The following is a 15,366-nucleotide window of genomic DNA, read 5'->3' as shown; positions in this document are numbered from 1 at the left end:
GAGGAGGTGATCAGTGATTATGTCTGTCCAGTGGTAAACCACAAGGACCCACAATTAACCCATTCTTGCTGCCTCCATCCCCTCAGAGGTGAAGCCCTGGCAGCAACCAGGGCTTGGTTAAAATACACCTCGAGTGTATTTTTAGCCATCTCTGTTTGTGATGCTCTTTTTCCCTAAAACTCAATTTCTGATGCTGATAATGGTCTGGAAAAATGTCCTTCCTATCCTTCATACACATGTACCACCCTTGAACTGGTGACCTGTGCACTGGGCTCTCTCTGCACGTGGAATCTCAAAGCCTGAAGTGATGAGCAGCCTGGTGCCATCTCTCAGGGCAGGTCATTGTGGTTCCCCCACAAGCTCGTGCATCTCGAAAACAGGCTGAGCTTGGGTGTAAACTGATCCTGCTCAGCAACCTCAGCAATGTCCCCAAAGCCTCCTGCCAAGATTTCAAACAATGGTTTGTTTTGCAGGGGCTGGGAGGGGGCCCAGCAGGAAGGGCTGCCAGCCCCCCCTCTCTGAGCATCCTGCTTGGGGCTGGTGCTCGTGGCTTCCCCAGGGAGTGGTGGGGGTGCAGAGCTGGCACACGTGAGAGCAGATGGTCCCCAGGGATGGGCACTCGGGATCCCTCCTGCTCCCCTGCTCCGAAATCCTGGGCACCAACAGGGTCAAAAACCAGGTGGTGGCTTGAGGAGCACCAGGCAGTGAGAACTGCACCCTCCACACCCTGAGGAGTGACTTCTTTCTGCTCCACATGTGGAAAGTAGGATTCATTAACATGTTTCTCTGAGGTCTTTTCCAACCTTAACAATTCCATGATCCTTTAGGAGAAGTATTTCCTTGTATTCCCTTCCCGAAGCCATCGGAGCCCAACAGGAGAACACTGGACAAAGAGAGGTGCTGTTCTAAAACACCATTTTTGTTTCCAAACTTCATCAAGGCTTCCTGGTTTGGGTCTGTCATTCACAACCCCCCCCCCAAGTCCATCAATCCTCTCTCTGTGAGCAGAGGCTTTCCATGGATTTCCATATGGAACAGACGTTTTCCTTAGTGCTCAGCTCCCACAATGGGAGCAGTGTTGGGAGTCCTGTTGGAGTGACAGCTTCCCCATAAATTAAATCTTGTCCTACATCCCCAGAAAGATTTGTTAGCAAAGGTCATATCAAGGTTCTTTATTACAGAAGAATATTTTTAAAGTGCTCCTCGGTGTTAATATATTACGAGATCTTGCTTAAATTAAAAACAAGACAAAACTCGCCAGCTCCCCTGAGAAATATCCTGAGCTGCCTTTATCAAAACAAATGAAAAAGTGCATTTTGTGCTGCAGTATTTCTGGTTGTTTCTTTAAAAACATGCTTTGTACAATTGGTAATTTGCAGTTTGGGGAGTTTTTAATGGGCCCCCCGACTGTGAGCGTGACTTGTTGAGACTCTGCTGCTTTGGAAGTGCTGTGTTAAAACTCTCATTTGTGGTTTTATATATCCAGATTTTACAGATTTAGCTATTCAGATGTTTGTTCATCAGGAAACATACAAAAAAAAAAAAAAAAGAGAAAATCAAACAAAGAAATTATCAGAAACAAAACAAACTTTGTTTAAAGCTGTGGGTAGAGTTTAAAAAGTAAATACTGTCCAGGACCCCTTAGTTCTCTAAAATTCCTCTAGTTAGAGGGTGGAGGGGCCCTGGCACAGGTTGCCCAGAGAAGCTGTGGCTGTTCCTGGATCCCTGGAAGTGTCCAAGGCCAGGTTGGACGGGGCTTGGAGCAACCTGGGCTGGTGGAAGGTGTCCCTGCCCATGGCAGGGGTGGGACTGGATGAGCTTTACAGTCCCTTCCAACCCAAACCGTTCTAAGAATCCTTAATTCTGGGATTTTAAGACTGACATAACAAATTTAAAACAAAACTACTTGTCCTGTTCATTTTAACTCTTCATTTTCTCATTCCTGAACTACAGTGACATTGCTTAGAACTTTTCCTGAGCCTGTTTCTGCTGAGTTTTAAATTATATTTTTCTTTCTCAGGGTGCAGTAATTTGGTAAGAACTTCGTGTACTTTGGTCAAACATTTAAAACCACAGAGTTCTCTAAACTCTGAAAATTGCTTGACTTTTGCTTTGTGAAAATTATGTAATAAGTCAGTGTTTAGCAAGCTTGGGAGGATGGTTTGAGTTCAGATGAAAAACTTTCTCCAATGGACAATCAGGAAGAGTTGTGATTTTCTTATGGAGATACAGCACATGGAGTTTCTAATCCAGGGTTGTCAGAGATGTTCAGTGTTTCTGATCCATCAGAGACATTCATCTAGAAGATGTTCCTGAAAATAATCTAAGGGAATCTCTGCTAAAACATATTTATTTTACCAGATCCACGACACAGGTCACAGGCAGAAAAGCAGCATCAGCATCACTGTGAACAGTGGGCCAGGGGTAAATCTCTGCTCTCTGCTTCCTTAGGGTGGAAAAGGACACTGAAACAGAACCTCCTGTGCCACTGGAGGACTTAAAATCTGTCGTGGATGGAAATGAGGAAGATGAAAAGCTTCAAGTCAAAATCCAGGCTTTTGAAGAGAAAATAAATGTTGACAACAGCACTCCTGGTTCAGTGAGGAGATACAGCCTGGGCCAGGTTTCCAAAGAAGAAAGGAAGGATATGAGATTTAACAGGTATGGCTCTGTAAAATGTGTCAGGGGGTTCACGGATATCAGCTTTGTCATAAACTTTATCCAAACAATGAGGATTTGGTCCATTTGCACGATCCCTACGGGCATCATCAGCCTCATTTTAGCCAAGTCTCATATCCACGAGGTCAAAAGCTGGGTGAAATATTTCTTAATCATGGAATCATGGAATGGTTTGGGTTGGAAGGGACCTTAAAGCCCATCTCATCCCACCCCCTGCCATGGGCAGGGACACCTTCCTCTATCCCAGGTTGCTCCAAGCCCCGTCCAGCCTGGCCTTGGACACTCCCAGGGATCCAGGGGCAGCCCCAGCTTCTCTGGGCAACCCATTTAATCTCTTGTGTGCCCTAAAACAGCACAAGGGATTGGACAATAACTGGACAGAGAAATCAGGGAAAGGAGGGTACAGAGACCTTTTTTGGGGTGTTGTTACTAACAATGCACATCAAAGGACACAATGTGCACCCACTGTGCCCTTAGGCTGCCTCTGCACAGCAGCTTCCCAAGAGCTCTGCCCTTCCTGCTCCAGGACTTGCCCTTTGAGTCACTTCTACCCCCCTGACTCTTCCCCCCATCCCAGGGTGGGACGAGCTGCAGGCTGAGCCCTGCACCAGAGAAGGGCTGCTGGATGGCATTTTTGTGGTGTGATCAATAAGGCAGACACACCACTCCTGGGGTTATAAGACCCTTGCAGAGAGGTTCCCTCTGCAAGGGAACCCATGGAATGCAGATGTTGGGATATATGGATATTGTTTAGTTTCCTTTGCTTATTAAAGCTGTGGCTTGAGCTTGGCTCTTGAAATGCTTATTCCCCAGCAGATCTTTGCCTCTGGCTGAGTGAGCCCCGGGCTGGGCTCTCTGAGGCAGCTGCACAGGGGCAGAGCAGGGCCTGGGGTGGTTTTGGTGCCCTACCTCTATTCCAAACCCTTTCTCCTTTCCTTGCCCCCCTTGCAGGTCCAAGAGCCTGGCCCTGCACGCCCTGCGCACCAAGGGGCCGAGCTCGGAGGGGGGACAGGACGAGGAGAGTGGGGAGGTCCCTGCTGGAATCTCCTTCACTGAGATCTACATCAGCCAGGACAACGAGAAACTGCCCTTTGGGGTGGATCCCGAGGCGGTGCCACTGGGAAATTCCTTGGTGTCACACCAAAGTGTCGATTGCCCGGAATCAGCAGATTTGGTGGAATCCACTCAAGAAAAGGCCCTGGAAGGAAGTGCAGAGGCAGCACCTGTGGAATACCAGGATAAGCTCTACCTGCACTTGAAGGAAAACCTGGGTAAAGTGAAGGAATATGTGACAGAGATGGGGAGGAAGATTCCCATCCCTGACCAGTGTGTGATCGAAGGTAAGCTGGATGAGCCTTTCCCATTCCAAGACTTTCACACTCCACTGAGATTCCTCTCAGGGTTTGAGCAAATGGGCAGCAAAGACTCTCCAGCACAGGCCTCGTGGACAGGGAGGAACATCAGTTTTATGAAATAACACTCCAGCCCAGACACACAACTCCTGGAAGGCACAGCAGGATGAGATTCCCGGAGGTTGGGTTGGGTGGGATCCCATCTCCCACAGGTTGGGTTGGGTGGGATCCCATCTCCCACAGGTTGGGTTGGGTGGGATCCCATCTCCCACGTCCCCGGGGCTGGTTTGGGTTTGCTGCCTTCACCAGGGGCGGGTGTTTGTTTGCAAAGGAGAGGGAGGTGGTTTTGTGAGGCTGTGGGGGAGGTGGGTGAGATGGGTCTGTGGTGCTCCTCCTCTTTGAAGGGAGTACTTTGGGTTGGGTTGGGATCCTGCTGCTTATCCCCTTTAACCTGAATTTCTGTGCATCCAACCACTCACTAGTGGCCCTGAGCTATTTACAGCCCAGCCTTCAAGGGTTGATTCCAAACAGTATCTGATTCCACAAGTTAAATTAATGTTCAGTCCCTTAAAGCATCATCATCTAATACAACACAACTTCAGCTCCAACAAATAGCAACTTAATTGATAAAATATTTATTTCTTTTTCAGTGGTCAAGAAGTGGAAAAGCAGTTTCCACTCACAAAAAGGATATAATTATATATATTTTGAAAGCTTATGCTTCTGGAGAGTTTCCTAAATGTCTTAAATTCCAGGTTTAGTGATTGAAATAGTTATTTGGTAGAATTATGATAATTTTTTTTCCCATAAAATGGTAGTGAAAACATGAGAGTGAACAGCCTGCCTTTTGAGGGGCTGAGTGTTATGACCCTGCATTAATCAAATACCATATATTGAATATTTTAAATGTATTACTCAGCTTCCTTTCTGCAGTGCCTACTATGATACATCCCAAGCATGGGACTGTTTCTAAATTCATTCAAACTATTGTAATTTCCTGAAAATCCTCAACTAGCATTCTTAGGAAAATTCTTTGAGTAGGGACACATGTGCAGAGCAGGAGATTTATGTGACTCATTCTAAATTTGCTGAAGAAATGCAGCCTGGCTCAGTGCACGGGGAACAGCTTGGGTAATATTCCAGATATTGCATTAACCACTCCAAAAAACTTGCAGTTCTTGGACTTCAGTGATTCCTAAACTCTAACAAGGCCCATTCAGATGTGTGGTTTACTTTTCAATAAGATGTTTTGGGGAAAAAAATAATTAGAAAATATTCATATCCCAGTTGGCTCATTTTCTGTTGGTCGTGGAGGAATCTGAGCTGGAAGTTTGATATGCAAGACGTGAAAAATGTGAAAAGATAAGAACTGCTGAGCAATCCCTCATGAAACAGAGTATTTGAAGGAACTAGTGGCAAAGTGTGTCGCAAGGAAATAGCCCTGTGGTGAGCAAAGAAGGGCAGTGCACGTTCCCCACGCAGCCTTTCCTCACTCAGGCCTTTCCTGGCCTTTCAAGGGGCAGCTCCTGGAGCTCAACAGAGTGTTCATGTCAGTTGTGAGAATTCCTAAGGGATGATGGGCCAAGTTCTGTTCCCTTAACCAGAATTCCACCCCCTGCTCACATTTCTGGTGGTGGTGGCTGGGGCAGACTGTCTGGGAGGGGGGTGAGTTCCTCATTGCTCAGCACCCAGGCTGGGTGGCATCTCCAAAGGATCCTGTGCTGGGCAGGACAGAGGCCTGGGGGCCTTGGGGTGTGTCCAGAATTCTCATGTAGGAACCCTGTCAGGTCTGGGCACTAATGAGACAGTGGAGGGTGTCCCTGCCCATGGCAGGGGGTTGGAACTGGGTGGTCTTCAAGGTCTCTTCCCACCCAAGCCGGTCTGTTGTTGTCTGCATTAACTGGAGCCTGAATTTGGAGGATAAAGGAGAAAATCAGAGACCTCCATGTGAAGAAAACTGGAGACTCCTCAGTCTGGAAAAGAGAGGGCTGATGGAGATTTGCAGTGTCTCGAATGGCAGAGCATTAACTGAGGGTGGCTCACCATCTGCCCTGGTGCAGGTGCTGGAGAACACTCTCTGAAGTTGTCAGAAGCAAATTCAAAACACACAAAATAGGTTCCTCTGCTCTGTAAAATTGTCTGTGATTTGCAAATTGGCTTTTTTACAATCGAGTCAGGCATTTGCTGTGCAGGTCTTAACCCTCACAGAACATTTGTGCTTTGCAGGCTGTGATTTTCAGTCTCCTTGTTGACTTACAAGCTTGTTGGATTTATATGATACGTCCCAGTTGATGTAATATCAGCTGAAGTGTTGGATTTTACAGCTCTGAAGGGAGGCAGGTGAAGAACTGTCAGGGTGGATCCGTGAACTGTCTGTGACAGTTTGAAGATGCCTCATAAAGACATTGAAAAATTGCCATGTCAGCTCTGTTATCTCATTTAAAAGTTGCTATTTTTGGCTGGATGTGCTTTGGGCAGAGGCAGGGTGTGAATGGGGTGATGATCCTACAGCAGGAGCACGATTAGGACTGGGCTGTTGGCCAGAAGGTCTTGCCCTAAGAAAATGGCCAAGTTGAGGGTGTTTCAAAGAGCAGAGAAGCTCCAGCAGCACCCCAGACTCACCTGTATAAGTGAGTTTTTGGGATAACACTGCAGTCAGAGAGGGGATTTGAGCTGGGGCAGAAAGAAGGAACCCAAACCCACAAAAATCCATTTATTTGAGCTTGTTTCAGCTTGGGCCTGATGGTTTGGGTCAGTCCCTGCTTAGTTTGAAGCACTGTGCCCAGATCCACATCTCTGCCATACCTTCAGCAGTTTGAGGAATTCTTTTACATCATGTTTATCACTTTAATCCCCTTAATCCTCGGGATCTTTTCCTCAAAAAAAAAGGGAAAAACCCCACCATATTTGTCATACCCTTCAGCTTTCATGGAGCTAAGCAAATAGTTTTCATCAGCCCATATTTTTCCAGATGGTTTGTGATCCCGTATCTTATCGGTACCCCCAGGATCTTGCAGATTCCAGAGGCCCAGGCCGTGCCTCAGGAAATTCCTGAGTGCTCCCAAGGTTGGTTATTGCTGTTCAGTGAGCACTGGGTGGGATTTCTGCTGCCTCAGTGGGACTGGGGTCCCTGTGCTTGAGATCAAGGTCCCCCAGTTTCCCCACTGGTTTTATTCGGTGCTCTCCAACAGGTCCTTCAGCCCTCCTGTTTTTCCACATCTCCCAAACCCTTCTGGGGAGGTGGGGCTGGTGGTGGTTGAAGTTGCTTTGAAAGGCTTTGGTGCAAGATGGAATCCCTGTATCAGGTGTTGTTATTACCTGGTCTGAGGGTGGGGAGGCCCTGGCACAGGTTGCCCAGAGAAGCTGTGGCTGCCCCATCCCTGGAAGTGTCCAAGGCCAGGTCAGACGGGGCTTGGAGCAACCTGGGCTAGTGGAAGGTGTCCCTGTCTGTGGCAGGGGGTGGCACTGGGTGACCTTTAGGGTCCCTCCAACCCAAACCATTCCGTGGTTCTCTGATGTTTCTATGATTACTGGTGTTAAGACCTGCCAGTGCTGGTTTTGGGAGGGGCACAGCACCCAGGTGGGAGCTGAGTCCTCCCAGTTTTACCTGGCGTGGCCCCCGTCACCCTGCAGGCAGCACAGGGCTCTGGAGCAGCTGCAGCCCCACCTGCCCCAGCCTTGCTGGCTCTCACCTTGACCCCCTACAGGCCAGAGGACTTTTGACCCGCTCTTGTTTCCCAGATGCACCAGGATGGTGGATCAGATCCATGGCCATGTGTATCCTGCCATTGGGAGGGGCTGCTTTCAGATGATTCCCAGACACAGGCCTGGACAGCTGCTGGGTTTGCTTATAATGAGGGAAATGTTTTCCACTGTAGTTCTGGTTGCTTTTTGACTAATTTGGATAAAAACACCCCCATTAATGCCAACAGCCCAGAGCTCTGAGTGTCGAGTGAGCTGTTAGAAGGAAGCACCTGATCATACCTGTGTGTTGAGGATGCTGAGGGATTTGCCATCTCCAGCCTGCCCAGCCTCCTTTCGAGCCCAGGGAGATCGTGGAATGATTCCACCCTTGGTCACTGCAGCCACGTTCAAACACAACATGCTCCAGTGAAAAGGATTAGAGCCTTTTTCCAGCAGTAAGTCACTGCTGGCTCCTCGGTGCCATTCGGGAGGAAAAATATCCAGCAAACATTTCATGGGATTAATGACAGAATGCTGAAAGAGGAGGAGGCAGCAGGGGAAACAGGTTGCAGCGTGCTGGCCCTAAATCTGGTAGTTATTATGTTTTATGGGGTACCGGGAGGTAATCGGGACCATATGACGGTGTGGATGGAAAGGCTCATTGCTCCCCTGCAGTGCTCACCCTGCACCGGCCTGAGGAATTCCAGCATTCCATGAGCCCAGCGTTGATTTGGAACAGATGGGCCTCTGGTCCTTCAGTGGGATCACAGAGCTGTGCAGGCTCAGGAGAGCGTTCCCAGAGAGCGGTGCTGGGGCCACTGGGCCACAGCAAATAGGAGTTGGCTTTGAGTTCTGCAGGGCTGGTGTTCCAAAGGCATCCCATCCGGGAGGACAGGCAGTGGGAATGTGTGCTGACACTCGGGATGGCCCCCGTGCTCACGGTGGTCCTCGTCAGACCGGGAAACTCCCCGGGGAGAGTAACGGGAACAGGGACGGCTCTGAACCTGCTGCCCTCGCACACATGGTGACAGACCCTGGGTGTGGCACTCCTGCCCTGGAAGCAGCACTTGGAACAGGCTGCTCTCCACATGGGCTTCGCCTGGGAGACTCCTGGTGGGTGGGGCCATAGACAGGAGCACTTGGACTTTGATGGGGCTTGGAGCAACCTGGCATATGGAAAATGTCCCTGCCCATGGCAGGGCGTGGGATGGGATGGGATGAGTTTCAAGGGCCCTTCCAACCCAAACCAGTCTGTGACTCCATGACTTCGGAGCTTCTGGATTTGCCAGAGTTTGGGCTCTGTGTGTTGAGTGCATTGTTGTACCTGTCCCATCCCAGCCCTGCCTTCTCCCTTGAGTTTTGTGTAACTCACTGGAGGTGAAATCTGCTGGACGGAGTTAAGGCATGCACACAAAGCTAGCAGTGGTAAAAACAATATAAATCAGCACTTCTTGAAGCTGGCTGCTCTAAAAATTACCCTTTTCTCCTATAAATGTATTTATTGTTTGCATACTTTGTGTAACCCAAACCGAAGAGATCAGGCAAAGGAAACTGAGGAAGCCGAAAAAGCTTAAAACCAAAATTTAAAAAGTCATATCCATTTCTTATTGGTTCCATGTTTATGTGTGGGTTTGATTCTATTTAGGAAATTTATGAGCATACTTCTCCTCCTATTAACAGATTTTATTTAACAGTGAAGGATTACCAATGCAAATCAAATAATGCATTGATTGTTCCCAGAACCAGTGACTTTGTACCCTCCTGGTTCAGCACAGCGTGTGGAGCTGGAATAAGCAACAATTAACAGCTCTACTGACGTTCTTCTGGTTTTATTTTGTTCTTTTTTTCCCCAGGCACAATCACTTAGTTGTGAACTTTAAAATTGCAACATATATTCTCTTGTTTCCTGTAGGAAAAACAAGTTGTTGCTTATTCTCTTGCTAGAATTCAGAGACTTGCCAAGAGGTGGGAATGTTTCTTGACTAAGGAACATTTCCTTGGGGATCTTGACCAGCCATCTGGGCATTTGATGCCTGTGTGGGGTTGGTTTGTGTCTTGTGTTGCTGCTCATGTGTTCTTCATGTTCTAGAATCCTTCTCCTGTGTTACTTGGACTCTCCTTCCAAGCCAAGCCCAGCCAGGCTGAGGAAGGAGGAGAACTTGGCAGACAGTGACAGGACAAGGGGCAGTGGTTTCAAACTGCTACAGGCAGGGATACATGGGATATTGGGAAGGAATTCTTTACTTGGAAGGTGGTGAGGCCCTGGCACAGGTTGCCCACAGAAGCTGTGGCTGCCCCATCCCTGAAGTGTCCAAGGCCAGGTTGGACAGGGCTTGGAGCAACCTGGGCTAGTGGAAGGTGTCCCTGCCCATGGCAGGGGGTGGAACAGGATGGGCTTTGAGGTCCTTCCAACCCAAACCATTCCACGATCCTATAGACTCACCCTTCATGGAGAAGATGTTCCCAAGTGTCCCCAGCTGGTGCTGCCAGCACTGCAGGGGAGCAGGACGGGGGTGCAGCAGGTCCAGTGCCTGGGGGATGTGAGGTGAGGAGCTGCTGGAGTGGGGGGATGCCCAGAGCCCTCCAACGCCTTGGCTGAGGTTTGCTCTGAGGTGCTCATCCATAGGGATAATTCCAAGTAACTGGATAAAACAGGCCTTTGTTGTGCCTGCTCAGTGTTACCCAGACCCTGAGCCAGAGGTCTGGCTTTGGTGCTGCTGAGATGAAGCAGAGCCATGAACTCCCCTCCTTTGCTGAGTCCAAACGAGATCTCAGCCGCTCACACAGACTTCTCACCCCATAAACCCACCTTGCACAGAGCCCCTTGGCTGGGACAGGGGAGGTCCAGCCTGGGCTCCTTTCCACCTGGGTGGGGGTCACAGGCTGGGACCCCCTCTCCTCCCCATCAGTATGTTCTGGTGCATTGACAGGTGCCAGGGGTTGTCCTGGCCCAGGCAAAGCCATCGTATCCATGGTCCAGCTCCAGAGTTCACACCCAAAACAGCCACGAGACGAGTCTGTCTCTAGGATTTTGTCATTCCCTTTTCCTCAGCCTCCCCCTCTCCAAGCCCTGCAGTGCAGAAGTGCTGTTCCAGTCACAGAGCCAGGGAATGAAATAAAGAGTGTTTCCACAAATCCTAATTCAGGTCAGATGGGACAGGTTACTCAGGGAAACAGAGGCTGGCATAAAAACCCTCCTTCAAATTTGCTTTCAGGATTTAGAATTGACAGGAGTTTTTAGAGTACAAAACTGGTACTAAAGCCTGTAAAAGTGTAGCTTAAATGTGACCAACATAATAGGCTTAATGCCCTTGGGGAAGTCAGCTAATTTTTCCTTCCTCTCTCCCTTACATGCTTCTGACCATTTATTTTAAAGAGCTGCAGATCTATCTTGACCCTAATTTGTATTTCATTGCTTTAAATCACATCAAAAGGACCTTTAGTCACCACTGGATCACCAGCACTCGCCAGGACGTGCCTCGTGCTGGGGGAGCAGTTGCAGAGCAAGGAGGTTCTGGTGACAGGACCCTGTGTGTTGTATCTTACTGATATCCTGAAAGTTTCCTGGGACCCAATTAATCTTTCCTTACCAGGTGAATTTAGGGTGTGCAGTTACGTGTAATGGAATTACAGAGGGATTCAGGGAACTGAGTTGTCTCCACCTTCCCAGCCTGGGATTGTTTTCTTTTTACCTTTTTTGCTAACTCAAGGCTGCAAGTGATTTGGTTCTGTTCTTCCTACCAAAAATGTTTTGGTTTGTTGTGAATAGGCCTTTTTATGCTGAATTATTTCTGCCTTATCTCTGAAATCCATGAGGATCATTCAAGGTGGACATTTGATCCATAGTGTTCATATAACTTGCCATGATGGACTGGGAGGTGTGAACCACACCTTACCTAGAACTGAGCCCATTTATGCACCTGTGTTTTAGGAAAGCCCAAAATGTATCTTAAGCTGCACATTACACTGAGTTACAAGCAATTTGTAAACACTGCAATGATTTTAAAAGCACCTTTTTCCTTCTCGTCCCTGGAAGTGTCCAAGGCCAGGCTGGACAGGGCTTGGATCAACCTGGGACAGTGGAAGGTGTCCCTGCCCAGGGGAGGGGAGTGGAATGGGATGGTCTTTAAGGTCTCTTCCCACCCAACTCATTCCACGATTCTGTGACTCTGCTGACACTGGGATAACTGAGATCAGCTCTTGTGTGTTGAAACTGGTAGTTCGTTGCAAACGGTTGAAAAACACCCCGTAGCAAGTTGGGCTCGTTCTCAGACATTGCCACACTCAGCACATCCAGCAGCAGGAACAGCTGTGAGTAACAGCCCCTCTCATGGCAGAGGTTTGCAGATTGTCTGGGCTGGAGGCTTTTTGCCCTTGGTATTGACAAATCAAGGCTGCTTTTTTCCAGGAACTTCCTGCTCAGCCAACCTTGGCTCCGGTGCTGGAGCTGATGTCGATTTTGGCACATGTGCTCAGCCTCAGAACCTTTCTCAGTGTCATCCACAAAGTCTTGCTAAGCAATTTCTTAAGGGTTTGTGTCTCTCCACACATCTTTGTAATTTTTTGTTCTGTGGTATTTAGGAACCTCCTTCACATCCTTGTTGCCCAGAGAAGCTGTGGCTGCCCCATCCCTGGAAGTGTCCAAGGCCAGGTTGGACGGGGCTTGGAGCAACCTGGGACAGTGGAAGGTGTCCCTGCCCATGGCAGGGGGTGGCACTGGATGAGCTTTCAGGTCCCTCCCAACCCAAACCATTCTGGGATTCTGTGATTCCCAGTCCCACCTGGCACTGGGCACCTTTTCTCAGTTGTTACCAGAGGCTGGAGCCTCCCAGGCTGGTTTTTCTCCCAGCCATCTGGCCTCTCTGTAGCATTTTTGGCAGATTCCAACACCCTAGTTTTGAATTTTCTGCATTTTCAGTGACAATTTGACCACTGATACTTTGTTCTGGTGACCCATCCCTTTGTACCTCTGGTAAACTCATTCCTCATATGTCGTGATTTCATGTGAAATACTGCATTTATTTCATTTCTTTCCCGAGCTTTCACATCTTGGTTAGATGAAAATGTTGAAACCAAGTGTTCCAAGCTGGTCTGTGGCTGGACAGCCAGGCTGCCTCGTGCTCTCAACCTCCCTTGCTGCTGACTCCTCTTGTCAGCAGGTCCAGAAACTGCCTCCCATCAGCCACGTTTGCTGAAAAGTCACAGCTCATTTCTCCAGTTAGGAGGTTTCCTTAGAGCACTTTATTCCTCCACCTTCCCCTCGCAGTGACTCACCAGGGCAGCACGAGACTGTGAGTCAGCCCCTGCCCAGCTGGTCCTGGGGGTGACTCACCCTGGGGGGGCTGCAGGACAGTCCTGGCTCTGTGACCCCTTCCCAGTCCATCCCCCCACACGTGTGCTGAGCCTGCAGCTCTCTCCTGCATTGGCATCCAGGTCAGTGTGCTGAGCCTGCAGCTCTCTCCTGCATTGGCATCCAGGTCATCATCTAAGGAGCTCCTCCTTTTCTTTTCCATGCCTTTTTCCCTTGGAGAGCTGTTTGTTCCCGTTCACAGGGGCTATAAAATGGCACCACTGTTGGAGGTAACAAAGAAGCCCCATTAGACTGAATTCCTCTCCTGCTTTGGGGGTGCAGACACAGCAGTGCCAAGGAGTGAGCCCCAAAGTGGAGCTGTCTGCCCACACACTGCATGGCCACACCTGCCCTGGGAAGGGGCACTTTGGTTTCTCTCATTTCTGTGGCTGATTTTAATGTGCTTCATGTTTCTCCCCAGACACTGTCAGAAGCTGTGTAGCAAAGCTGTTCTTCAGCTGTCCCCTGAAGGGCCACTACTGCTTGTACAGCAAGTCCAGCTTCACCCTGGTGAGCCGTCAGCCTCCCCTGTGGATCCACATCATGTTCCTCTTCCAGCAGGTGCGTGGGACACAAACCAGTGGCACCTCTGGGGCGTCCCTGTTGCACTTGGAAAAAATGTTTGGGCATTAATCTCATTGAATACACTTCTAATTCACTGTAATATGTGACCCTCGTGATGCCTCAGACAGTCATTCAGCTGGGCTGAAGTGATTTTGCACTTTATGAGTTTTTGTATTTCTATTAATACCCCAAGTTCAAACTGGCTGGGGAGATTGCAAAGCCTGGGGATGAAAAAGTGGGACTAAACCACATTGTCCTCATTCAGGCAAAACTTCCAGCAAATCCCAGGTGCCTTGCAAGCACCCAGGAGCATGGCAGTGGATTTTCAGGGCAGCAGAACCAACCCCCAGGCTGCAGGAGGAGGTTGGAGGTGCAGAACCCACTGGGATATTTTAGTGCACAAGTTTTGATGGAGCAGGATTTGTAAATCTGATCGGCACTGTTCTACCTCCCCTGAAGTGATTTTCTCGTGTTTAATACTCTTTCCAAGTACAGCCCAATATTTGGACGTGTGGGATTTCCTGATAGGTTACAAATAGTATTAAACTGACAGAGAAATCCCTACAATCCCACTTCAAGGTGAAACAGGTGAGTTTTGAGTTAAAATATAAGGTTCAGTTTTTTAACCTACGTAGAGCTGTTCATCCAGTTCATCCCACCCTAATTCAGCCCTGGAAACACCCAGGATTGATCCAAAATGTAACACATCCACAGCAAGGGATGCTGTGAATTTAACAGCCCTGGTGGCTCTGCCCTGCGTGTATTCCTAGAAATAAGCACAAAAACTGCTTTTCAAAAACGCTGGTCAGTTAATTTGAAAAATATTAGTGAAGACTCACATCGTGTTTCGAAACCCTTGGATGGAAATTGGGAAATTATTAGTGCAGGACAGCAGGATTAGCCTTGACGGGGTTGCTTAGAAAGAGGAGACAGAACGTCCATCCAGGAACCCTCTGTTCAAAGGACATTGCTCAAATTGTGAAATCAAATAGCTGTAGGGTGGAAAATCAGATTTATTCGTGAGCTCTTATCTTGGCTCCTGCCTGTAAATGCATTTTTTAATTCCAGGCTCACGTAGTAGAGACAGTAGAGGCAGAAACGTTTCGCTCTCTCAGCCACAGTGTTCTCATAACATGGGCTTTGAGGCAGTTTAGAACTGAAGAACTCAGTGGTGTTCAATTATGAGAATAATTTCAGGTGTTGAAGGTTGTGTCATTTGGCAGAGTAAGCTTTGGAGGGGAGAGCACCCAACTCAACAAGGTTTCATCTTGTTCCGTGAATGGCCAGGGGCTGAAAACCCCTGTACCCTGTGCTGACAATGTTCTGGGGGGGTTTCCTCTCGCATTTCGTCCACTGTCTGTCCAGTGCAGGCACAAACATTGCCCTGTTACTCCTCCCTGCATAAGGACCGAGAGCTGAAGGAGGTCCAAACAAACATACACAAACCTGGAGTGGAGTGAAGCATCTCTTCCCACTGCCTGGCAAATGCCACATCTTCCCAAAGAGATGCACATCCCCGAGATCCCTGGGTCCTGGAGGTCAGTCCTGCTCAGGTGGTGAGAGATGAGCATTTCAAGGCAAAACCAATGTGCAAGTTGTGCAGTGGTGGCTGGGAGATGATCCTTGGTGAGCCACAGACCTCAAAGACATGGAACACACAACCAATTTAAAAAGCCCCAGAGGAAATGGAATATTTGAGGGTGTATCTAATTGTGTGTCTATTGATCCATCAGAACT

The 15,366-nt window shown here is 48.6% G+C and overlaps 1 protein-coding gene across 6 annotated transcripts in view; it reads left to right on the top strand.

The window, feature by feature from the left end:
• Positions 1-15,366, top strand: part of VEPH1 (ventricular zone expressed PH domain containing 1) — a 64,747-nt gene that overhangs the window by 33,165 nt on the left and 16,216 nt on the right. For all 6 annotated transcript variants that reach the window (XM_064665710.1, XM_064665708.1, XM_064665712.1 and 3 more), the window contains 3 exons: positions 2,452-2,661; positions 3,631-4,019; positions 13,487-13,626. In XM_064665710.1, the coding sequence (XP_064521780.1) occupies positions 2,452-2,661; positions 3,631-4,019; positions 13,487-13,626 (739 nt within the window). The remainder of the gene's footprint in view (positions 1-2,451; positions 2,662-3,630; positions 4,020-13,486; positions 13,627-15,366) is intronic.

This window comes from Pseudopipra pipra, chromosome 10 (genome assembly GCF_036250125.1).
Source record: "Pseudopipra pipra isolate bDixPip1 chromosome 10, bDixPip1.hap1, whole genome shotgun sequence".
Classification (NCBI taxonomy): Eukaryota; Metazoa; Chordata; class Aves; order Passeriformes; family Pipridae; genus Pseudopipra; species Pseudopipra pipra.
This window is presented reverse-complemented; position numbering and strand designations above follow the sequence as displayed.